General features: G+C 58.0%; 1 protein-coding gene across 3 annotated transcripts; it reads right to left on the bottom strand.

Annotated features, from left to right (window-relative positions):
* Positions 1-1,157: 1,157 nt before the first annotated feature.
* Positions 1,158-24,346, bottom strand: PODN (podocan). Of its 3 annotated transcripts, XR_009345182.1 has the most exons (12): positions 23,749-23,886; positions 17,079-17,395; positions 15,697-15,790; positions 14,236-14,300; positions 12,649-12,758; positions 11,328-11,484; positions 10,897-11,012; positions 9,492-10,149; positions 5,959-6,107; positions 4,449-4,671; positions 2,950-3,027; positions 1,158-2,086 (listed from the first exon to the last, which is right to left on the bottom strand). XR_009345182.1 is itself a non-coding variant. In XM_059136564.1 (11 exons), exons 2-10 carry the CDS (start codon positions 17,388-17,390, stop codon positions 4,476-4,478), a joined length of 1,857 nt encoding a protein of 618 aa, XP_058992547.1. In that variant the 5' UTR covers positions 17,391-17,395; positions 24,210-24,346; the 3' UTR covers positions 1,158-2,086; positions 4,449-4,475. The 3 variants fall into 3 exon arrangements, 2 of the variants coding, with proteins under 2 accessions (XP_058992547.1, XP_058992546.1); XM_059136564.1 differs by lacking the exons at positions 2,950-3,027; positions 23,749-23,886 and adding an exon at positions 24,210-24,346; XM_059136563.1 differs by lacking the exon at positions 2,950-3,027 and having other exon boundaries at positions 23,749-23,884.
* Positions 24,347-24,541: the final 195 nt, after the last annotated feature.

The following is a 24,541-nucleotide window of genomic DNA, read 5'->3' as shown; positions in this document are numbered from 1 at the left end:
ATCCCTCATTCTCCTCAGCCCTAGGAGGCCTCCAGGAGGCTCACAGGGGACATGGAAGAGCCCCAGCCACACAGCCTGTTCTGAATGTGCTCTGGGGAGAAGATGCAGCTTTGGGGTCTTGCACAGAGGAACCCCCAGGAGACCCTGAAATGGGGGGTGGGGATGGGCATCCCAAAGTCCCTCAGAGACTCAGCAGGGCACTTGCCCTCCCACCTCCTGGTCCTAAACTACTTCCTATCCTCCTCCCAGGCCTGTAGTCTGAGGAGTCCATGAAGGGCCCTGATCCTACGATCCCCGTTCCACTGCAGGGCCAGGAGCTAAAGGGTCAACCATGGGAACATCTTTCCCCCCATTAAGGCCTAAACACTGAAGAGAGGTCAGAGGCCAAGCTATCAGTCAGTCCCACAATCATGTGGACTGGCTTAAAGACTCCTTCCCCGTGTCACCTCTCTAAGGCCCTTTGAGCAATGGAGCCTGGCCCACCCCAAGGCAGGAATCTGCTCTTCCTTGGGTTCAACAGGAGCATGCTTACCTGTGTCCAGGAGCAGGAGGGCACTACTTTCTGGGCACCCCTCCACTGTGGGGGCGGCTCTGCTCGTCAGAGTTCCTTCTTTGTTCTGAGCAAGGTGCTCCCCCTCCGGGTTCCAGCTCTGGCCCCACTGGGGGCGGTGGGAGCACCAGGCATGTTCATTACTGCTTCCCCAGTCAGGCTTGCAAAGACCTGGGCCCCCAAGGAGACTCTGCTCTATCTCCTGGGCCTGCCTCCAGGCTCTTTCCCGCCTCAGCCATCCTGGGGACACCCCCGTCAGCACGCAGGTGGTCCTCCGGGAGAGCCTGAGGGGTCCAAAGCCAGGAGGTCTTTTGCTCAGATGCTCAGCCTCTGGAAGTGCAGAGTGAGCTCACAAGCCCTGTGTGGTGGTCTTGGCCAGACCCACCGACCCCCACCAAGAAGATGGGCCACACAGGCCTCAGGCCTCCTTCCCTGTGACTAAACCCCACACCCCTGGACCTCTGCCTGTGGGATGACTTGTGGGCCCAACAACTGAACTCTGCACCAACCTGTGCCTGTCTGGACAGGCCCTGAGGTTCCTGTGTCCTGCCCACCCCCAGCCGGCACCAGTCCAGTGCCTGGCAGGAAGCATACACAGACACGGCCATGGGCTGCCAGAAAGGGGTAATGCTTTTATATTAGTTTTTCTGTAACAAGAAAAGTCAGCTTTGAGGGTTTTTTTATCTTTTTTTTTTTTTTTCTTAAAAAGAATTCCAAGTCCAAAGGCACCCAGAACTCCCCACAGGCCCAAAGAATAAAAAAAAACGGTATGTCATAAGGGCAGCTGGGCCCTTCCTCCTTGCTTGGCCCTGCCCCTCCACCTCACTCTTGCCCAGGGCCCCAGCTGCCCCAGGAGACTGCCTCTGGCCTCAGTGGGATCTCCACCAAAGACGCACCTGTGGCCGGCCAGGGCATGGCAGGGAGTGACCGCCCCAGCAGTTGGGGACCAGGGCAAGCAGGCCAGGGCAGCAGTCCCAAAGGCAGGAAGAGGAACAAAAGTCAGCTTCTGTGAGTTCCAGAGAGTGGGAGGCCCCTGGCCACAGAGAGCACCAAGAAAACTCTGCCTCTGGATGGACAAACGGCAAGCTGTTCTGGCTGGGGCAAGATATGTTGGTGGCAAAGCCACAGAGGACTGTTCACATGTGACTTGTGGGCAGTGGGCAGTGGCTGGGTGTACATGTGGGTCCATGGTGAAGGGAGCAGACATCCGTGGGTGCCAGGGCAGGGTCAGACCCTTCCCTAAGTCTGTGTGAGTCCAGGGACATGATGGCACTGGAGGGCCTGGGCAGGGCATGGAACTGTTCAGGGGGCTCCATGAAGCCGGCAGTGTGTAGACGCGTCATGGTACCTGCACATAGGTGGCTGAGGGCGCTGCAGGAGCAGGTGGGGTTGGAGACTGTGTGCTCAGCCTGCGTGGTGGTGGCGGTGGGCGGCAGGGCTGGTGGGGTTGGCACTGGGAACGTCTGTGAACATGGCACACCAGGGCTCACAGGGCACAGGTAGGTGCTGCAGAAAGGGGTCCGGGGGTCCATTATCCTGCAGAACAGGTGGAAGAGTCAGGGGCAGAACTGTTGGCTTTAGGGAGGTGGCTCGAGCTAGGGGGCCTCCCTGAGGGGACTCCGCAGGCAGGAGGGGGGAGTTGCCCCTGGGGGCCCAGAGCCAGCAGGCTACCCACTGGGCAGTGTTCTTGCTGATGTGGCCAGGCCTTGTATGAACTAGAGGGCCTTGGGGCCCCTCTGGCCACTCCTCAGGGCCCCTTCCAGGCACCCCTATGCCCACACCCCTGCGCCCCCACTCAATAGACCTGCCTGAAGCCAAGGGCCTCCAGATGGGGCAGATTCTCTCCCACCCTAGGACTCCACAGCCCCCTCAGGGTTCACCCCCATCCCTGACCTGGGCTCTGCTTGAGGACAATGCCTGCAGAGGAGGTCTCCACCTTCTCCTGGTGGGCCCCACAGCAGAGAAAGGGGATTCCCAAGCATGGCGTCTGGGTCTGTTCTCTGAGCTAGGATAACAACCCCATGCACACCCTTCTGTCAGCCCCACCTCCCTCTGTCATCCACCCATGGGGTCCTCACCACCACCCTGCAGTCTCCTCTCTGACCCAAGCCCCTCCTTTAAGTCAGTGCCCTAACAGTGGCCCCGGGGGCCCCTTCCCAGAGCTACAGCCTGACCCTGTGACCCCGTCCCCAGCTCAGCTCATTCTGACCACAGCTCCCCTCCTGGCTACTCACCGCACCATGCCCACTCTCCAAAGTCCCTCTCCAGAGGCCCTGCCCACCCACCCTCCTGTCTACACCTCCTTCCCTTCCCAGACTGACCCCCGGGGTCCATGACTGCAGTCGTTCTCTTGCCAACACCCTCAACATCCTTGTTCCTTACCCTTCTGTCCCACACACCTGGCCAAAAACCCCGCCACGGATGGATCCTATGGTCCATCTTCTCCACACCCACCCCGGTCAGCTGAGCACCTCCTGCTGCACAGAGAAAACAGAAGGCGGAAGGCATCGGGCTGATGTGACTTCATGTCCAGCCACCAAGCCACTAACCTGTGTGTGACTGCAGCCACTTGGTCCTCCGTCCCTCCTGTCCCCGAGGAAGCACTGACCCTCCTGCCAAAGCCACTGGAGGCTGTCTCCGTGGGGCTAGCTTCGCCCTGCCCTCCTCTCTCACATTTTTTACCCCCTCATCCAGGCCAGCCCCTCCCCCATCAGCACTTCAACAGGCTCTGTTTCTGCAAAGGGCAAAGGGAAATGGAGTGCCCCCCCTGAACTTCGCACCCCCTTCCCTCGGCCACCCTCTCATCTCTTCACAGCCAAATTTCTTGACAGAGGTGCGGACCTTCTGTGGGTCTTCCCCTCCACAGCAACTTCCTCCACCCCCACTGCCCTTGAGGCCCCTCCCTCACAAGGTCCTGTCTGAGCCCCTAGTGGACAAATCTGGTGGGTCCTTGATGGGGCTCCCTCCCGCTGCCCCTCAGCAGCACTGATGTGGCTGCTCTCTCTCTAAGGGCCTTGTGCGTGGGGACGCACGCGTCCTCGTCTGTGCATGCTTGTGCCTGCCCAGCACCTGCGAACGGCCCACGGAGCACGTGCCTGTGTGTCTGTGCGCACCACACATTCCACAAGTGTGTGCTCTGGGTGATCGTATGTGTGTTTAGACACACATGTGAACATGGGTACATGGGTGTTGGTGCACCGTGTGCACACACGGGGTGCCTGTGTTGCACATGCACATAAGCCCCCTCCATGGCAGCTAGGGTTTTCCTATCTCCTTCCCTTGCTGCTTCCCTCCAGCCCCTTCTGCAGGCATCCTTGCAGCGGGCCATGGCCTTGCACTCTCCTCAGGTGAGCTCCCCCAGCCTCCTGTGGCCTCGTACTATTTCCAGGCGGATGATGGTTGGACCCACATATCCAGCCTACACCTGGGCTGCCGCCTTAGGACCCCCTAGGCCTTCTAACTCAATGTTTCTACCACCTCAACAAATCTGCTCCCCCCCCCCCCACTATCATCCACCCGGGATTCCGAGTGAGGTCCGGGGGCTTGTCTTCTGTCTCACCTCATGCCGGGCAGGCTGACTCTGGCCTCTGGAGTCTGTGCATTCCCCCCCCACAACCCCAGCCCCTTCAGGCCATCTGCTTGAGTGCATCCTCACTGCCCCCCATCACCTGCGGCTTGGGTCACAGCGGTATTCTCCTCCGGCACCCCCACATCCATTCCCTGCTTCCACCATCCCAGACCATGAGCATGTCCCATCGGGTCGCTCTTCGCTCTGGAGAGGCCCCTGCCTGTGCCAGCCTCCCACAGGCTGGCTAGCCCCTCACCCAGGGCCCACACTGGGGTCAGGGACAGGACACTGATGGGGAGAGGTCAGTGCACCCCCACACAGACCACCTACCTGTGTCACATCCGGTTCACCCTGTCACTATCGCCTCTCCTCATTCTCCTCATCCTCCTCATCCTCATCCTCCTCGTCTTCCTCATCCTCTTCCTCCTTCAGCTGGCCCCGGTCTTTGGAAACGTCGCCAAACTCAAAGTTGCCTTCTATGTCCAAGACCTGCAGGTGCTTCAGCCTCCGGAAGGCACTTTCCACTACGGAGCCCACAGCCAGTTTGTTAAACCTGTGCGGGCAGCCATGTGCGGTCAGCGCGGGAGGCCTGGCCCTCAGAGTCCCCACCCCCACCCACCATAACAGGGAAAGAGGAGGGGACAGTTCTCCAGGAAGACGGTGCAGTCAGCACAAAAAGGGTGCGGGGAGGGGGGACAGTGCTGAGAAGCAAGGTTCGTCGTGCAAGTCCCAGCTGTTCAGTGTGCCTACAGCTTACAGGGGAAGGAAGGGTGGACCCTGGGCCACTCATCTCCTACAGCGAGGGCAGGCTCCCATCTGCAAATGCTCCAAGACTGGGGAGTGACAGACTCCTCTCTGCCTGGTATCACCTCCCTCTGGGATTAACCCCAAGGCCTGGGGCTCCAGGCTTGCCAGCCTAGGCTTACCTTGGAGCCTGGTGTGGAGCGGCACACAGGCATGGCCAGGGTCAAACTGAGCCAGGGCCGCACTCAGGCTGAGGGGAGGCAGAGGCTGGGCTCTGATATCAGGCCGCCTCAACTCTTTGTGCCTTAGTTCCCACAGGACCCAACGCATGGGTCACACTGTACCCCCACCCAGCCTGGGGCCTGCTGGGCCACCAACTCCCTGGAGGTACACATTCTGCCTTCTCGAATCTGCCCTTTCTCTCTGAGTCCAGGGAGTAATTAGGTAGGATGTTGGGAAGAACCACCCTGACTGCTGTCCCGAGGAATTGGCTCCCCCATTAGAGTCATTTAAGGGGCACTTGGGTGGCTCAGTCGGTTAAGCGTCCAACTCTTGCTTTCGGCTCCAGTCAGGATCTCAGGGTCATGAGATCGAGCCCTACCTTGGGCTCCACGCTGGGCATGGAGCATGCTTAAGATTCTCTCTCTCCCTCTCCCTCTGTCTTCCCCTTTCCCTTTCTCTGTCTTAAAAAAATAATAATTCTAAACCCCCACAGCTCACGAGGATCTGAACATCTTCCATCTGCTGGCCTGGGTCTGGGGCCCAGATTCAACCCCCGGCCAGCTATGGGCACAGCAGTCACCATGCTCTCGGGTACCCCTTCCTGCCACAGTAACATCAATAATGCCCCCACACACGGCTTGTCCAGGTTTCTGAAGCCCATTTACAAACCTATAAACCCCACCAGGCCTAGTCAGGACCATCCCCACCCTTGAGAGCTGAGGAAACAGAGGCTGACAGGGGTTCTGGGACGTACCCAGGGTCACACAGCCAGTCAGCCGTGGAGCCTGCTTTGAACACTGACCTCTACCTTGGAGTTGTTCCAGAAGCCTCAGCTCTCCTGCCAGAGCCAGGCTGACCCCAGGAGCCCTCCTACCTGAGAAAGACCCCTTTGAGGTTCGGTGTGGAGTCGAAGGCACTGGCAGGCACAGAACTGATCTTGTTGTTCTGCAGGTACAGGTACTCGAGTGACTCAGGGAGCCCCTCCGGGATCTCTGTGAGTTGATTCCCAGCGATATCCAGCAGCTGGATGGGTGACCAGGGGAGGCATAGCACTTAACATCTTGCAAGGATCCCACCCACCCCCTGGTCTAACTAAACCTGATGATAAGCGTGTGAGGTGGGATCTAGAATTAGCCCATTTTCCAGGTGGGGAAACAGAGGCTCAGAGAGGTTTTAAGAGATCTGTCCGAGGCCTGACAGCCTGTGTAAGGCTGAAACCCAAACCCTTGTTCTAACTATGTCCTCCCCAGCTCCTGCTGCCTTTCCACAGACATTGACAGCCAAGATACCTGGGTGGCACAGTCCCTCCTCCTTAGCCTTCCTGTCACCCAATCAGACTGAAGACCCCAGAAGGACAGAGGCCAGGGATCCTCCAGGCTTTGAATATCTCCACACTGGTCTACTGCTCCTGCGGGGCCGGCTGTCTACCCCCAGCTCCCACCCTGATCCATCCTCAGGTCTGAGGACGGTGGGGGTGGGGGTTCATATGGGTGGGGCTGCTCATTCATGGGACTTCAGAGGCCACGTGGGCAGGTGCTGGGAGCAAGGATTTGAGGCCCACAGTGACCCTAGCATGGCAGGCAGTCCTAGGCTGGCCAGTCTCAGAGTCACCACATGCCTAGAGAGCAAGCAGCAGAAGGCCAGGGAAATGGGGTGGTTTCCCCAGGGACGAGCAAACACCACAGGCAAGAGACACAAGAGACCCAGGCATGTGTAGGCCCAGTTCCCTGACTTTCCCTCAGGCCATCAGCACACAGTCGCTCTGACACACACCTGTTCAACACAGGTGCATTCCCTCATCTCTAATCTCCCTTCCTCACCCCAACAGACTGGGGCTCAGGGTCAGGAAACTGGGAGCTATGACTCAAGATTCAAGAATCAGGGGCACCTGGGTGGCTCAGTGGGTTAAAGCCTCTGCCTTCAGCTCGGGTCATGATCCCAGGACCCTGGGATCAAGCCCCGCGTCGGGCTCTCTGCTCCGCGGGGAACTTGCTTTCTCCCCTCTCTCTGCCTGCCTCTCTGCCTACTTGTGATTTCTCTCTCTATGTCAAATAAATAAAATATTAAAAAAAAAAAAGATTCAAGAATCAAGAGGAAAACAAGCTTTACACACTTTGGGGAGCCTACCTGTCACCCTCCTTACCCAGCAGGGCTCCCTGCTCCCCACTGTGTTCCCTCCACACAGCTCTTACACTTCCTCATTCATCCCAAACATCCTCGGTGCCCACGGGGGCCAGCGATATGGAATCCACTGAGATGTTGACCTCATTGGAGGTCAGGGTGATGGGGGAGATGGACACAAAATCTGATGACAGCTGGTAGAACTGGGCAGTGTGGAGGGAACCCAGGGAAGTGGCCTGACCCAGGCTTGCATCAGGGGAGTACAGCAGCCAGTACAAGTGGGGGCTCTGAAGTGGGGGAGGGAGACAGCTGCTTGTAGAAACATCCAACAGTGTGAGAAAGAACCCCCCCACACACACACCAGATACTTCATCCCTGACTGAAATCACCCAGGCCACATCTGCCCAACACTGAGGGCTTCCTGAAGGAGATGACACCTGGACTAAGTCCTAGGTGTATTACAAGCTCCAGGAGGATAGAGACCCTCCATCTGTCTTACTCCCTGCCAGGAGTTTCTAGGGCAGCTATGTCTGCACATGGTGGAGGCCTGGGACAGGTTGTGGAATGAATGAGTGAGCAGGTGTTTTCAGGGTGCTGTGCTTCCGCAGTGGGGCCAGGGTGAGCGATGCCTGCTGTGCCTCGGAGACTAAGGAGCCTAGCCCAGAGCAGAGGCAGGCCAGCTCTGACAACTGTGGCAAGGATTCTGTTCTGAATTCTAAGAGCCATCAGGAGCCATAGAAGAGTTCTGAGCAGGAGCGGAAGGTGAGCATGAATTTTGCAAGAACCCACCAACTGCATATCGGGTATGGGAGTGGAGAGCTCCTATAGAGCTGGGGTCCAGCTGAGAAATGGGGATGCCTTGGCTTGAAGTATGGGCAGCAGGGATGGAAAAAAGTGAGTTGAGACTTGTGACAGTAGAATTGGGAGAGTTCAGTAACAATGGGTGTTGGGGGGCAGGTGGTGTGTAAAGGGGGTATCAGAGGCAGCGTCCAAGTCTCCCGTGGGCAGCCCCTTCAGTGAATTAGAAAATGCAGCAGGAGGAGCAGGTGTGGAGGAGAGGACAATGGGATCCAGGCTCCTGAGGACAAACCAAGGGGGCCTGGGCCAGGCAGCTGGATCCCGGTGTCTGGCCCTCAGCAGGGCCATCTGGGTGAGGAGAGACCCCAGCTAGCTGCTCCTGCGGGGCCAGCTGTCTAACCCAGCTCTCACCCTGATCCACCCTCAGGGCTAAGCCCTGCCTGCCCACTGCCCAATCGGAGGGCTCTCTCCTCCCCTCCTCTCGGATATCCTCTTCCTGACAGCTCTCCCAAAGTACAGGGACTGTGAGCCTACCACACACAGATCCCTGGGGTCGGCAGTGAACCCAGCAGAATAAAATGCCTGCCCCTTGTTCCAGCAGAAAAACAGGCAACGAGCGAACAGACAGATGACTTGATGCCCAGAAGGGATGAGGACTGTGCAGGGAAACAAAGCAGAGGAGGGTGACAGCTGGTGAAGGAAGATCTCCCAAGTAGGTGCATTTGAGCACAGGCCTGAGAGAGAGTGTGGAGCAAGGTGGGGGGGTGAGGGGGAACATCTGGGGAAGGGGCCCCCTTCCCCCCATAGGGCAGCATAATGGGGGCACTTCCTAATCTTGCAGCATCTAGGCCCTGACTCCCAGATTTCTCTACCCGAGTTCCCTCTCGGCCCTCACTAAGTGGGACCTTCCGCTTACAGCCAGATACCCCGACTGACTCAGACTGTGGCCACAGCAGCCACACTCACTCAGCAGCCCCCCAACAACACTCAGGTCACCTCCTCCAGCCCTCCTCACCCTGTGAGGTCAGCCTGCCTCCCAGGCTTTCCCGCCCTCCCCTCCCCAAGCCCAGCCTTTCCTAGTCACCTGCTCCTGAGCCTTCAGGTGGGTGAGCATGTCTCTCCAGTGTCCCCAAACTGGCCCTGCGCCCCGGTCCTCCTGGACTGTGGGACCCTCCCTGCAGCCATGACCTCCCCAGATCCCCCACAGTCCTCTTAAAGCCTGCCCTGCAGGGGCTGAGCTCAGCCTGGCCATACCAGCCACTCACTGCTGCACGCAGTGTGCTAGCCATACCTGCCCCGGCGCGTGCGCACGCTACTGTTTCCTTGGTCTAGCTGCTCCCCAGCCGCCCCCGCCCCCCCCCCCCCCCCCGGCAAGCCAGGTCCTCCTGCCCACCCCTCAACTGAGCCTACAAGATGGGTGGGCTCAGGGCAGCCAGAGCAGTAGCACCCCACATGGGCACGACCCAGCCTCTTTCCCCACCCCCTTACCTGCAGATGGGACAGGTCGGCCCAGGCCCGGGGGCCCAGGGCCCGGCTGCGCAGCCGGTTGCCAGTGAGGTAGAGCTCACGCAGCTGGGCCATGCCGGCCAGCGCCCCGCGCGCCAGGGCGGCCAGCTCATTGCGCTTGACCTTCAGCACGTGCACATTGCGCGGCAGCCCCGGGGGTAAGGTGTGCAGCCGGTTACCCGAAAGGTCCAGCGATCTCAGCAGGCGCAGCTTGCGGAAGGCATCGCGGTGCACCTGCGGGCTGGTGATGCGGTTATAGCTGAGGTTGAGCTCCTCCAGGAAGTAGGTGGTGGCGAAGTCGTCGCGGCCGATGCCAGTGATCTGGTTGTGCAGGATCATGAGTGTGCGCACGCGCCGGGGCAGGCCGCCAGGCACGCGCTCCAGCGCGTTGTTGTACAGGTGCACCGTATGCAGCCGCTTGAGGCCCTGGAAGGCACGCGGGTGGATGCCGTGCGCGTGCAGCTGGTTGCTGTGCAGCAGCAGGTACTCCAGGCTGCGGATGGGCGTCAGCACGTCGGCGTCCACGCTCCGGATGGCGTTCTTCTCCAGGTGCAGGAGCACCAGGCTGCGCGGCAGACCGGCGGGCACCCGTGATAAGTTGTTGCTGGACAGATCCAAGTACTCCAGGCTGGAGAGCTTCCTGCGGCGGAGAACGAGGACGGTGGGGCATGGGGTGCTTGTTGCCGCCACTCCTCCCGAGGGAGACGCCCGGGAACCTCTCTGCCCCCAGCTGACCCACCAGAGGAGCTTAGTCCCCTCCAGCCTCTCCTTGGGGGTGATTCGATGCTTTCTGGGTGTGGGAAGAATCTAGCGTGGTTTCTAACACAAAGGAGAGCCTCTGAAGACCAATCGTTTAAGGCCTTTTGTGGCTACCCTGGGCCTAAAAAGTGGCACCTCATTGCCTTCAACAAGTATGCTCCAGTCTCAACGTTGTACCAAGAAGCCAGTCCCTGTAGGTGTCTCACTGGCATTCTGGCGGGTCTTCTCTCTACATATCACTCGTTCTCGGGGACAGACATGTCAGTAGAGGGGCGCCTGGGTGGCTCAGCCGGTTACGCATCGGCCTTTGGGTCAGGTCATGATCCCAGGGTCCTGGGATTGATGGTCCGGGGCTCTTCTCAGCGGGAACCCTGCTTCTCCCACTCCCCCTGCTTGTGTTCCCTCCCTCACTGTCTCTCTCTCTCTCTCTGTCAAATAAATAATCTTAAAAAGAAAGAAAGAAAGAAAGAAAGACAGACATGTCAGCCAAGGTAGGAGCCCCAAAGTTCCTTCTCCAGGAAGCTGGCCAGGAACAGGCAGGTGAAGGGCATGTGGGACAGGGATGGCTGCCAATGGGGGAGCAGCTTCCCAGGTGATGCGCTCCCAGGAAGGGCCCAGGCGGGCTCACCAGAAGGTCTCATTGTCCAGGCCCTCGTCGGTCAGGTAGTTGTTCTGTAGGTAGAGCTCACGCAGGTTGCTCAGCTCACTGAAGGCTCCTGGTGGGATCTTCTCCAGCTTGTTGTTCTGAGGGGTGGGGTGGTTGGGAGGGGAGCATGAGGGGAGCATGAGGGACAGCCAAGGGGCGAGGGCAGGGCCTGGGAATGAGACATGGAGAGGGGCCTGGGGAGCCAGGGGAAGAGGCCCCGGGCGCGGAGCACTGTGCCTGTGGGATCGACAGCCATGGACCTGGGCGTCTGCCTCGTTCTCCACAGCGAACGCTGTGCCCTCTGGCTTGTGCCCAAGGCCCCACACCCTCACCCCTGGGCCTAAGTGGGCCGGGGCTCTTCCCCCACTGCAGGGCCCTGCTCTTTGCTGCCCTCTCCATGCTCTCCCTCCCACCTTGAGGTGTAGCTTATAGAGGGCGGGCGGCAGGTGCTTGGGCACGTGGCGCAGGAAGTTGCTGGACAGAATGAGGATCTCCACGTTGCTGGAGCCGTTGAACATGTTGTCTGGCAGCCCGGCATCCGCCAGCTTGTTGTTGTGCAGGTACACGGACCTGAGGGATGAGGCAAAGGTCCTCACCCTCGCCCGGGCCCCCCCTGCCAACCAGCTTACCCGGTGAGCCTTCAGACCTTGCTCAGGTTGAGCCAGGGCCTAGAAAGGGTACATTCTTTCCATTTGAAAAACCTCAGACCCTACCTAATCCAGTGCCCCATACACAGCAAGGAGACCAAGGGACCAGTGGAGGTTGCTGCACACGTCAGTGGAAGCTGACCATCTGTGCTCCCCCTCATCTGTGCTCCTCCATACCCTGCAACAGTTCTCAGTCACTCCCTGACTGTGGCAGCCCCGGATCCCTGCCTGGCATCTCCACGCGGCTGACTCTGAGTTCTGTGGGACTTCCCGCAGACTGGGACCATCCCTGTCACCTCTTTGTCTCAAGTGTCCAGTACAGGGCCTGGCACAGAGGAAGTAACCTCTCCCTCATTCAGCAAATATATAGTGAGTGTCCCTAGGGGCCAAGACTGTTCTAGACTCCCAAGATGTGAGCAGTGGACGCAACCAACAGGACCCTGCCATCATGCGCTAACATATGAGGAGCAAAGACCAGAAATCAGAGAAATAGCAGGTATTTAAACATAGTAGATATTCTAAATATAGAAGATATAACTCATTCTTGCTGTGTGACCTCTCTTGGGCCTCAGCCTCATCAGTGGGATGGGACCACGTACAGTGACCCTGGCTCCTCTGGGGCACAGAGACAATTGAGTGAGGTGACAGATCCAGGGACGGAAGCAGCACTGGTGGTTGACAGTACCCTCCAGCACCACTCTGCCCTGCTCACACACCTCTGCTAGGAGGCCTCACTCCTCCCAAAGCAGCTCTCAGTGAGGGCCCGCTCTGCTTCTTGGAAGATGCTTCCTTCCCCCACAGGCTGGGGAAGGAGGGAAAACCCTTGCCCAGCTCCCCACAAGTCCATAGACATCACTCTCTGATCTTGTTTCCTGGAAGGATTCCTCTCAGGCTTCAGATCCTGCAGCCCCCAGGCAATACCCATGCCCACAGCCCTGAGCCAGGGGCATCCTGCTTGCCGTGCCCGGCCTTCCCCTCTTCCAGGGCCTGTCTGGGCTTTCTATGCCTTGCTCAGGGCTGGGAGTGTCCTGTCTCAGCTCCTCCCTCTTCCCCAGCCAGAGCCCAGGGCCCCTGTCTGACTTCTCACCTCAAGTTTGGCTTCTGACCGAAGGTGAGCCCGTAGATCTTGGTGAGATAGTTGGCAGCAAAGTCCACACTGATCAGGGTGTTTGGCAGGAATCGGGGTGCCAAGGTCAGCTGGAAAGGAAGAGTTGGGGCAGAAAGACCAATGGAGGGCAGAGGCAGACTCGGTCCTGCTGCCACGTGGGCCCCTCCAATTTGTCACCTACTTGCAACCAGAGCCATCTTTCTCAACTGGAAATCTATCCCACTCCCCTGATAACATAAAAACAGAACTTGCATGGCTCCCCCCAACCCTGAACATTCAAAGCCCTCTAGGCCTGGCCCCTGCCCTGTCCTGCTGTCCTCCTGGTCTCCCCACTCAGAGTTCCCCAGCACAGACCCTCTGTGCAGTCACTGTGAGGACCCACACCTCCCCAGACACCCCCGCCCCCGGCCCAGTGTCTAGCCTTCATTCATTCAATCGTAGGCCCTGAGTCTACAACACTGCAATCCTGGTTCCCGGTGCTGGACATGTCCTGGGGAACAAAACAGGGAAGTGTCCCCATCCCCACCCCCTCAAAGCTTACATCTTGGTGGAGAAGTCAACGAGCAAGGAACAAAAGTATGGGATAGGGCTGACAAGTTAAAACAGACCAAAGACGGAACAACTGGGTTGGGTGCTCAGGGAACAAGTGTCCGGACACTTAAGGCATGAAGGCACCACTAACGCCATCTGAGGGGAGAGCACCCATGGCAGCAGGGGCAGTGAGCATAGGCCCCGCTGGGGGCTGCCTGGTTTGGGGGCTGGAGTAGAGGGAGTGAGTGGGAATGGGAGTTGCGAGGCCCACACATAGGCCCTCCAACCAGGAGGCCATGGGGGAGAAGTGTGCCTTTCATTTTGGGTGGGAAGGGAAGCCTCGGGAGTGTTTGGGCTGGGGACAGGGGATGGAGGGGTAGAAACAAGGGTGATTTTTAAAGGTCTCTCTGGCTTCTCTGAGGAGAAGGAGCAGCAAATGAGGAAACGGGGTTGTCCAGATGCGGGCTGTGGACCAGGGCCAGAGGTGAGCCAAGGGCTTGCAGGGGGACGGGGTGTGGCTGAGCAAAGCACCCAGGATTTGTGGCTCAGACTTGGATTCGAGTCTCGAGTGGGAGGAGTAGAAAGGGCTGTGACGGCCACTGGACGCGGCCATGATGCAGATGGGTACTAAAGCCCAGGGAGGTCATGGGTCACCTCAAGAGAGCTCAGAGGGAAGGAACCAAGACAGAGCCCTGGGACACACCAACTATTTTGAAGTTGAGTGCCTTTTTGCCTCTTCTCATGCTGTCTCTTCAGCAGTGCCTCCCCCTTAGGGCCCCTGGCTGAAGTCCTGTTACCCTTCATGGTCCTGCTCAAATGCCGCCTCCTCTAGGAAGTGTTCTAAGTAGCCCCTCGCTAGTGGGGAAGAGCTGCCACCCCCTACACTTCTGTAAGCCTGGGCCTCTGTTTTCATTATCTGGCCACTCTGATCCCAGGGCCAACATCTGAGCAGCAATGGAGACCCAGCTGCCACCCTAGAAAAGGCCTTGGTAAAAGTTCCCTGAGCTCAGCCCCAGACACCAGGGGGCCCCTTACCTTGTTATTGGCCAAGTACAGGTAGTTGAGATTGGTCAGATGCTCAAATGCCTCCTCCGGGAGCCCTTCAAAGGACAGGCATCGGTCAGAGCCCTGGATGAAGGAGATGCTACAGGGCATACAGCACGCCACCAACAACCCCCGCAAGGCCCACCCCACTTTCCAGGACTGGGGAGGGCTCCCCCTTGAGGCAGGTTGGGTTCTGATCCCTTTCTGACCAGTCCCAGCAGGCCTACCCAGCCCCCTTTTCTTTCCCCTTGCTCACAGGGGCCCTGGCTCTGAGGAGCAGATAGAAAGGGCTCAGAAATGACCCATCCTTCACCTACTTGGGGCTACCCCAATAGGAATGGGTGTTCATCAGGTCAGGCCACAGGGCAGAGGACCCAGCACCGCCCTTCCTCACCAGGAAGGAGTGCTCCTCTCAGGTGCGGCCCAAGGGGGTCACAGACCCTCCTGATACCCAGCCGCAGGGCAGGGCAGGGGCCCCTGCACCTCCCCACCACCTGGCCCACCCCTGTCCCAGCAGGCAGATGTGGTGTCAGGACTCGACTGTCGCTGGGAGCCCAGCCAACCTGGCCCTTCTCCAGTCCGTAGGCCGGCCTCTGACACTCAGTTCCGGTCTCCCAGCCCCTCAGATGCTGGGACTCACCCAAGTATCTAAGGAGAGGGAACAGTTATATAAACTGTGCAGCACCCTCCACCCTCGGGGAACACCCTGCTGCCGCTGGGAAAAGTGATGGCCACCCAGAGTGTCCAGCCCGAGGAAGGACGCTGCTGAGCTAACTGCTAGGGGGAACAAAGCTGTTACAGTCGTTATCGTGGCTATCCTATAAGCTCACTAGGAATTTAAAAATGCAAAGAAAAAAGACTAGATTGGAATGTGGTGATGGTTGTTCAACTGTATAGACCTCCCAAAACTCATCAAATTGTAATTTTATGTTGGGTAAACCTTACTGTATGTAAGTTGGACCTCAGTAAAGCTGTTTTTTAAAAAATGGAAAGAAATATACCAAAATATCAATACTGATGAGCTCCGCGTCGCAGAATTATGAGTTTAAGGTTTTTCTTTTCCATTTCATTTTCTACATTTCCAAATTTTTTGTTATAATCATAAATTGTGTTTGTATTGGGGGAAAAAACAGCGTTTTACAATTGGAGGATTCTACGGCTCTTTGATTTTAACGGCCTTCTGTGAATCTACCTACGAGTCTCTGACAAAGTCCTGGGAATTGAAGCTTCTCTGAAGCCTGTCCCCTGACCCGACACCGAGCACTCAGGCACACCTGGGGGGGGGGGGGGGGCTCTCAGGTAACAAGAGGGAGCCTTGTTGCCCATGGGGTCCTCCTGTCAGCCTGGCCCTGTTGTTTCCCATATCCCTGGGTCCTCAGGGCAGAGCTCTTCCCATGGGCGCCCGGTCCCCCACCTGGTGTCCCGGGCCTGGGGTTCTGGGGTATTCCTCACCTCGGGAAGTCAGGCGATTGTTCTGGAGGTTCAGAGTTTCCAGCCGATGCAACCTGGAGAGCTCCCGGGGGTAGATTTTCTCCAGCTGGTTGTTCTGGGAGCAGGGGACAGGGGTGGTGAGGGGGCCTCACTAGAGGCCCAAGGCTCTTGCCTCAGTAGAGGCTCACTCCCACCCAGTCCCAGGAGCCAGTCCCTCTGTTGGGCACCTCCCTAGGGGTTCTCCACCATGCAGATAGACCTATGGCTGGCCAGGGCTGGGTCTAAGCATGGGAGGCCTGGCAGGAACCACAACAGAGAGCAGGTCCCACCTTCTAGAAGCCCATCATGGGCATTGATAGACAGTGCAAACTTGGAGTGCATCTCTGCTCTAGACCTGCTCCCTTCATGTTCCTACTTGGTGACAGGCATCCCCAGTCCATCTTCCTCACCCCAAGCCAGAAACTACTTTGGTTTCCCCTTCTTAAGGGTGAAAAACCTGTGGTCCTCTCTCCTTTTGGAAGGCTTCAAAACCTGGTGGGGTGCCACCTCCTCCAGAAGCCTTCCTGAATTGGATTGGGGGCTGGATTAGGAGCCGCCCCCGGCCCTGCTGCACTAGCCTTCTGTCTCCAGCTGTTATCTTGACCTGTTTAGATCTCTGCCTCCCCCACAGACTGTCTGAGTGTTTCCTCCATGTGCAGCACCTGAACCAGCCCCAGAGGTGGAGCGCAGGTATCCAGGAGACATTTTATGAATAAATGAGTGGATGGACCAACAATGAGTGTTGTGTCCCTTTCCCTCATAGGCTACCCTGGCCTTGGGCCCCCTCACCATCAACCTGGACCCCTCAGGTTGGGTGACAAAGGACAGGTCCCTTTCCCTTCACTGGGCTTGACCTCTGGGAATGAGTACAACAGCCCCTCACGCTCCCCCAGGGCTCCTGGGCCACACAGAACTGGTCGTGGCTGCACCAGCACTCCCAGAGTGCTGTGTCCCACTTCTCAAAATCTAGCGTATACCCCAGCCAGAGACTAGTCTATCCTCTGAGCCTCCAGAGCACCCTATCGGGATCTCCTTTCTCTTATATTCCTGGCCTGCACTGGTATCTGGGGCATCCTGTCCATTCAGAGGGTCAGCTGCCAGATGGCTCTGTGTTCATTTTTCCCAGGGTCTGACTCTGCTGAGGGGTCTCAGCCCTGACTCCTTCAGGTGGAATAAGGCAGGTGTCATAGCACAGTACTCTGTGACGGGGCATCAGAGTGGGGAGCGCCCTAGCACACTGTGTTGGGGGGGGCCACAAGTACTGGCGGTTCTGGATGAGCTGGGGACTGTGGGCAGGGTGTCAGGGACAGGAGCTGCAAGTGTAGGGGGCAGCCCCGTAGCCACTATTGTGAGGCCCGCATCACCTGCAGGGACAGGTGGTTGGTGTGCTCAGGCAGGTCCCCCGGGAACTCGCGCAGGTCGATGCCACCGCAGTCCACAACACCTTCCTGGGAGCAGGCACAGTCTCGGGGGCAGTTGATGGTAACAGGGCCACGCCCTGTCTCCTCGGGGCTCAGCACCAGCACTGGCCCCTCCTCCACAAATTCATTCTCGTCAGGGCTCAGGCTGTGGGTACCACTTCGGCCAAACCCTGGAGACCTCGCTGTGCCCACCAGTCCCAGCTGCAGCTGCGGTGGCAGCAGCAAGAGAAGCAGCAGTGTTCTGCTCTGGGCCATGGTACCTGCGGGTACAGCAGACACAGGGCAAGGGGCCACAGAGGTCATAATGGTGCCCTCCTGGGGTCCTGGGCACAATCTGATCTGCTGACTGCCACCCTCCCTTCCGCACTTTCCTACCCGTCATCAGGAGGCAAGTCAGCAACCCTTACCGGGCCTGGCCCCCAAGGAATCTGTACCCCCACTTCACAGACAGGGAAGCTGAGGCCCAGGACGAACTGTGACTTGCAGGGCTTGGCTGGGACTTTGCAGAGCACTTGCTGCCCTGGCACAGGCAGGGCAGGAGGATCTGTCCATCCTCCAGAGCCACAGGGAAGGCCATGGTGGGCCTGGGATTCTAGGATGTTCCGGACTTGAGCCTGTCTCTCTTCCAATACCCCCACCCCAGGTATACAAGTCTACCTAGTAGATCCTCTCTCCAGGCCTTTGCACATGCTGTTCCTTCTGCCTGGAATGCCTTGCCCCTCTGTGCAGTCAGCAACTTTAAGAACCAAAATCAGTGTTGTAGCTCCTGGTAAGACCCTGAGCTGTTGAAGGGCTCTCCCTTACTGTGTTCCCTAGGAAGGGGCATGAGTTGGGTTGGACTGTGATATGTGAAGGTGTCTTTCTCCCATAGAGGGTGGTGAGCCACTCTCAGGGTCTGGGCAGAGGTGCAGCTCAGAGCCGGCACAGAGCTGGCCTCAGTTGAATGGAGCTGCTACCATTCCCAGGACTTTCCCAGTCCCTTCTTCCCATTGTTTACACCTCAGCTGGCCTGCTGTGTGCAGGGGACTGTTGCTACCTGCGAGAGACCACTCCCCAGCATGGTTCCCTAAGGCAGCACAGGTGGGGGACTGGGGCTGGCCTCAGGCCATGAGGAAGATGCAGGGGTCCCATCTTCTAGGCAGTGCAGGGGCCTAGCTGGGCTCCGGGCTGGTCCCTGGAGTTCTCTTTACAGAAACTCACTTAGCAAACATCTCTGGGGAATACTAAGTTGTGACAGGCCACAGCTCGGGTACACTGACTCTCTAGAGTCCCACAGACCCCAGTTTGAGCTCCCCTCCAGCACTTAGAAGCTATGACACCCCCCCCGGAGCCAATTTCCCCATCTTACCCTGCAGCCCATACATCCCAAACCACAGCATCTGTGTGGGGTTGGCATGGTCACATATGGGAAGCTCCTGGTGCCTCCTAGAGGCTGAGGTGTGGCCGTCACTCTGCCATGGCAATTACAAATGCAGGTGCATGCTAAGCCCTGCGCCCGGCTGGCAGCGGAGGGGGGTAGGGGTGTGTGTGTCAGTTTGAGGTCCTTGCCCTGGCACTAGACTGGGGACCACAGCCCACACAGCAGTTAGAAAGGCCTGAAATGCTGGGCCTAGGGAAATGGGGCGCTTGCCACCGCTGCCAATGTCTGGTTAGGAAGACTGGTATGGGAGCAAGACCGCTGGGGCTGTAGTCAGCTCTGGCTCTGTTTTGTCACCCACTAAACCTCAGCTTCTTCACTTGTCCATGGAGGTTACCAGAGCTGCCTTCATGGCGAGACTGTGAGAGTCAAGACAGAGAGAGGCACATACTGTACACCGTAAGTGCTCAATAAACATTAGCTCTTCCTACCACTTGTATCTGTGGGCACGGCCCACTTCAGAAGCCCCTGCTTCTTCCCTTTCTCTTGTCCAAAACCTGCTTGTGTTTGCAGTCCAGCCCCAGGCCAAGCTCCCCACAGATTTGCAGATTCCAGCCTTCCATGAATTCCGGCTGCCCTGTGGCCATTACGATGTTTCAGACACTGCTTTGTGTCACTCGCTGGCCTGGCCAGCTCTCCAAGGTGAGGTCTCGTCTGCCCTCACCCCTGTGCTGGCACAGGGAACACAAGTGAGGTGGAAAATTTCCCTGCCCTCAGTCTAGAGGGGGCAGCAGAGCCCAGTACAATAACTCCTGCGCTATCCTCCACCCCAGACTGAGTGAGCTCTCTGAGGCCCCGGAGAGAAAGGTGTGAGGACAGAGAAGATGGGCAGCATCTAGGCTAGTTAGAATCCATGTAGGTCAAGGAGGCCTAAGCAGACTCTGATCCCAGCCCCTGACCTGGCAGGAAACCAGGGAGTCTAGCGCACACATACAGCTCCTGGGCCCCAGGGATCAGGTGGCAGCAGGACATAACTTGCTGCAGCCTGGCCCTGTGCCCACCCTACCACACCCTGCGGCCCCATCCCTGACCCAACAGGCCACTAATCCTCAACCCATTTACAGCCCATCACCCCCAGGCACATTATAACCCTTCCCCTGCTATCCCCAACCAGCTCAACAGCCTGCAGCCCCTGAGAGCCATCAGCATTAGACCAGAGTCCCCCTCCCTGCCTATCTGTGTGACTCCAGACCAGGGCTCTGGGAGGGGGAGTATGGGTACAGGCCCAAACCGCAAGTCCACCAGGGCAGGGGGCCAGGGAGGAGGATCCTTTCCACATATTCTGTGCACTCACTGGACCAGCTAGTTTTTCCACCCTCCCCTTTAATTTGTATCTATAAAGATCTATACACTGTCTCTGTCAAAGTAATTTATATTAACATTATGAGCCATACTGAAAATGCTATCACCATCACTTCATACATGAGGGAGATGAGGCCCAGTTGGATTGGTCAGTGTGACTCAGCTGTCAAGTGGTGAAGCAGAGTTCACCCTGGGGCCCTTCCCTGGGCCAACCAAAGCTGGCAACAAAGGGCCCAGACAGACCACTCAGTTTGGTTCCTGCCCTTAAGAAGCTCACACCTGCCGTTCCAATGTGGTGGCCACATGTGGCTACTGAGCACTTAAAATGTGGCTAGTCTAAACTGAGAGGTGTTCTATGTGTAAAATGAAGTGTACATGGATTCCAAAGACTAGTACAAAAAGGGATATAAAATAGCTCATTATTAATATTAGTGATATCTCATAAAATACTTTTATATTGATTATGTATTTTGAATAATTGAGTTAAATAAAATAAATTACAAAAATTAATTTTACCTATTTTATTATTTTTTTAATGTGGCTTCACATTACATATGTGGCTTGCATTTATGGCTCACATTCTATTTCTATTGAACGGTCCTAGCATGGACGCTCAGTGTACACGTATTACACGCCCAGTGTCATCAGAGGTGTGATGGAGGGAAACTAGAGTCCACAGGGGGCCAGAGCAGAGCTAACCATGTCTGGGGTCAAGAAGGCTTCTCTGAAGAAGTGATGCCTTATCTAGCCCTGAAGGACGAATATCCAGCAAAAGGGGAAGAGTGACATAAGTAAGGAGGTCAGCAGGTACAAAGAGCCAGGTGCAAGGGAGCCCATTTGTGACCTCCACAAAGCTCCATGGAATGTCTGCTGAGTGTTGGGATGGGGAGTGATGCAGGTGGGCAGTCCAGGCCAAGAAGGGACTTAGAAGCCAGGTTGAGGAGAGTGATCCTTATCTTAAGATCTTAGGAAAGATGAGGAGCCACTGCCCCAGGAGTGTGGCATAGGTAGGTTTATGGATGGACCAGTGGGGAGCTCTTTGAGGCCGTGCAATGGTACAGGTGAGGGATAGTAAGCCTGGTCTGGTCAGAGAGAGGTGCTAGGATGGGAAGGAGGAGCTGGATTCACAGGAGAGGAAGGAAGAACACACCAGGCTTGGAGGGTCCCACTTCCTCCTCTGGACCTTGGGATGCTGGCATTCTTAGCTCTACCACCTGGATTTCTGTGTGGTCTTGGTCACGTCATGGCCCATCTGAGTCTCAATTTGTTGATGCTGTTGTTCTAAGAATGTTGAGCGAGATTAGCCCCCAAAGCCCCTTCTGTGTGCTCAGCCACGTTGGGGGCTGTGTGCAGAAGAGTGAAGGCGGCCAGGCCCTGATCTCTGCACATCCCGAGTGAGGAGCCCCCCGGTGAGGAACACACACACTGGGACAGCAAATGGCCAGTGAGAGGAGCAGCTCGGCCTGCAGTATGCTCTGTCTCAGGGGGAGCACTCAAGCAACAGAAGGACATGGGTTCCACTCCTGACTGCTGTGTGAGTCTGGATAAGTCACTTCATCGCCTGAGCCTCCGTTTACTAGCCTGGGCAATCCTCATGAGGATGAAATGAAATAACATGCTCATCTGATGTTAGCCTCCAGCAAGTGTGACACACACACAGGGTTGCTGTTACTAAGGAAGTCCCTGGGACCTACTGCCTCTCACCCCGGGGGAACCAAAGCTCAGGGCCCAGAAGAGCTTAAGTGGAGGATTAAGGCAAGACTAGAATAAGGGGGGGGCACCTGGGTGGCTCAGTGGGTTAAGCCTCTGCCTTCGGCTCAGGTCATGATCTTAGGGTCCTGGGATGGAGCCCCGAGTCGGGCTCTCTGCTCAGCAGGGAGCCTGCTTCCCACCCCCTCTCTCTGCCTGCCTCTCTGCCTACTTGTGATCTCTCTCTCTCTCTCTCTGTCAAATAAATAAATAAATAAAATCTTAAAAAAAAAAAAAAAAAAAAAAGACTAGAATAAGGAAAGGGAAGGGAGACCCAAATCAGGACACAGATCCTCCGTCCCAAGCAGCACCTTCCTTCTCCACTCAAATACTGTAAAAGTTCACTAATCACCCACTTTGTGCTGGGCCCCAGATAGCTGCATCTCACTGTCTTTAGTTCTTCAGTGCGCCCACAGTACCCTGGCTCCCTGCACGATTCCGCAAAGCCTTTCTGACTTCCCAGGCATGAAACAGGTGCTCAGGAAATGCTTGCTGAATGAAGAAGTGAATTTGTGAAAGGCAAAGTTGGAAAAGATTCGCCCCCTCAATTTACAGATTAGTATGTTGAAGTTAAGGCCAGAATTAGAATTTGTGTCTTCTGACTCCTGCCCAGAGCCTTGAATTGCTCTTGAAGGCCGAGTCTGAGCTCTCCAGGGAGACAAGGGGGAGGAAAAGTACTCCACAGGATGGGGGAAGAGGGAGATGCCTTTAAAGAAGGGTAAACAGGATGAGACAGGGGATGAGGTTAGGGCTGGAGGTCCAAGCCTCCGGGGGTGTCAGCCACTATGCTAAGGTGCTGGTGATAAGGAGCCATCAAGCGGACCAGGCAGGTCATGGTCAGAGGTCTTATGTATGACTCTACAGGCCTAAAGGTGCCACCATTAGTCACCCATTCCCTGAGATTCAGATAGAGCAAAGTATGTTCCCACAAGATTTCGTGGAAACAGCCACATGAATCTTAACATTTCTTAACTTGCCCCCTGAGTGTGAGGCTCGAGGAGACTGGGCCACGGGACCTAAAAGGGGACATGACCACCCAGAGGCTCTCGCGGTTCACAGCAGTGGTGCCTCTCAGAGCCGCTAGACCACAGCTTCGCTCCCCACCCCACCCCCCCGCCCGCCCGAGGTCCAAGAGCAGCCACTGAGGTTGCGGGGGGGGGGGGGGGGGCCTCAACAGATCCGTGATGCATTCCAAGTGCCAGAAGCGCATCCCTCTGTGCCTTGGGGACCAGGGATGGTCGGAGCCACGCCTGCTCCTCTCCTTAAGTTCCCGGTGCAACTACCTCTCACCCGGAGACCCCGCGGCGGCCGGGAGCTTGCCGCCGCCGCCACCGCCACCTCCTCTTCCACCTGACGGCTCATCAGGTATTCTAACCATCCCCACCCCCCGCCCCCAAGTCTGGCGATTCAAGGACCAACAACCTGGGACTTACACCGATTTAGAGGGAGGGCGCCGACCTCGCGTCTCTCGCTCCGCGTGTCCCCCCACCCCACCCTCAGTCCAGCTGTCCCCGCGGGGAGGCAGCGGCGTAGACAGACAGACGGACACCAGGTGCCAGCTGTGAGCTCTGGCTGGGCGAGTGCGCGCCGCGGGGCTGGGGAGCCGAGCCTCGAGCGCGTCCAAGGTGGTCTCGGGGGCTCCGCCACACCTGTACACGCTTCCCAGAAGCATACCTCGGCCCCTCCCTAGGCCTCAGTTTCTCCGTCTGTAACCAGGTTGAAGGGTGAAGTAGCTGGGGTAAGCTGACGTAGAAAGACGCGCGTCTAAGTCCGGGGGTCCACGCCCCTCCCCAGTTCCACCTGCCCCCACATTCCCTGTCGCCCGCCCGCGTCCTTCCACTCCCCACTCCCATCGGCCCTCAGATTCTTTCCAGATGTGCGCAGCGGGGGGGCCCGGGGGCCGGGACCAGTCTCTAGCGGGCGAGGAGAAAAGGCCCCCGCCCGGGTCGCGATCGCGGAGGGGTCACACGCCCGAGTTGGAGCTCTCGGCCGCGCACTCGGTGCACCGCTCCCACCTAAGGGGCCAGCGCGGCGGCCCCGCCGAGGGTAGCTGCGGAAGCCGTCCGGACCGGGCGGGGACTTCTGAGTCCGCCGCCCCCACTCGGCCCCGACCCCTTGGCCCACCCGGCCGCCCTCGCCGGGTACCTGCTGCGACCCCGCGCCGCGCCGCGCCGGGCCGGCGGTCCGCGCTGTCCCGAGTCTCTGCGCTCCGCGGGCGCGGGCTCCTTCCATTCAAGTCGAGCCGTGAGCTCGGCGACGCAAGTTTTGTTGTGGGTTTTCTCCTCCCCGCCTCTCCCCCGCCCCCCCCCCCCTACACCGCGTGCATCTGCTGGACGCCGGCCTCCTCCGGACACAGGCGTAGGGTCCCCGCAGGCGCGAGGAGGGGAGAGGGCCTGCTCCCTACCCGCGTGGACTTGGCCGGGCCCCCCTTCCCGGGGAGGCAGAGCCCCCGGACCGACCCCTCTCCCCCTCTCCGCCCCGGCGGGGCCACTGTACCACGCCCTCCCACCCCCACCAAGAGGCTGGGAAGGCGGGGTGTCTAACCCGCAAGGCTTCCTAGTTCCCGCCTTCCGCAGGGTAACTGCACCCCATTTAGGCCCCAGCACCTGAAAGGAGGGCAGGGGAGAGGGCCCCTTCATCAAAGCGCCTCTGAGCCCAGTTTCTTCCTCATAACTGAGGATTTTGCAACCGCTCCAGGAACGAGTACCTTTCCGTTCACTCTCCCACCCTGGGGTCCCGGGCCCTGGCTAACGGGGCCGCCAGCCAAGACCCGGCTGGGCCCCTTCCGGGAAAAGTTCCCCGCCCTCCCCGACAACCTCCCCCCTCCCCCCACGCCCACGTTGACCCTGGGCCAGAGCCTGGTGAGCCTTGAAGGACGGTAAATTGGGCTGGGAGTTGGGTGCATAGGGATCTCAATCGCCGGGAGACAAGGGGGTTG

Source organism: Mustela lutreola, chromosome 10 (genome assembly GCF_030435805.1).
Source record: "Mustela lutreola isolate mMusLut2 chromosome 10, mMusLut2.pri, whole genome shotgun sequence".
In the NCBI taxonomy this organism is placed as follows: Eukaryota; Metazoa; Chordata; class Mammalia; order Carnivora; family Mustelidae; genus Mustela; species Mustela lutreola.
This window is presented reverse-complemented; position numbering and strand designations above follow the sequence as displayed.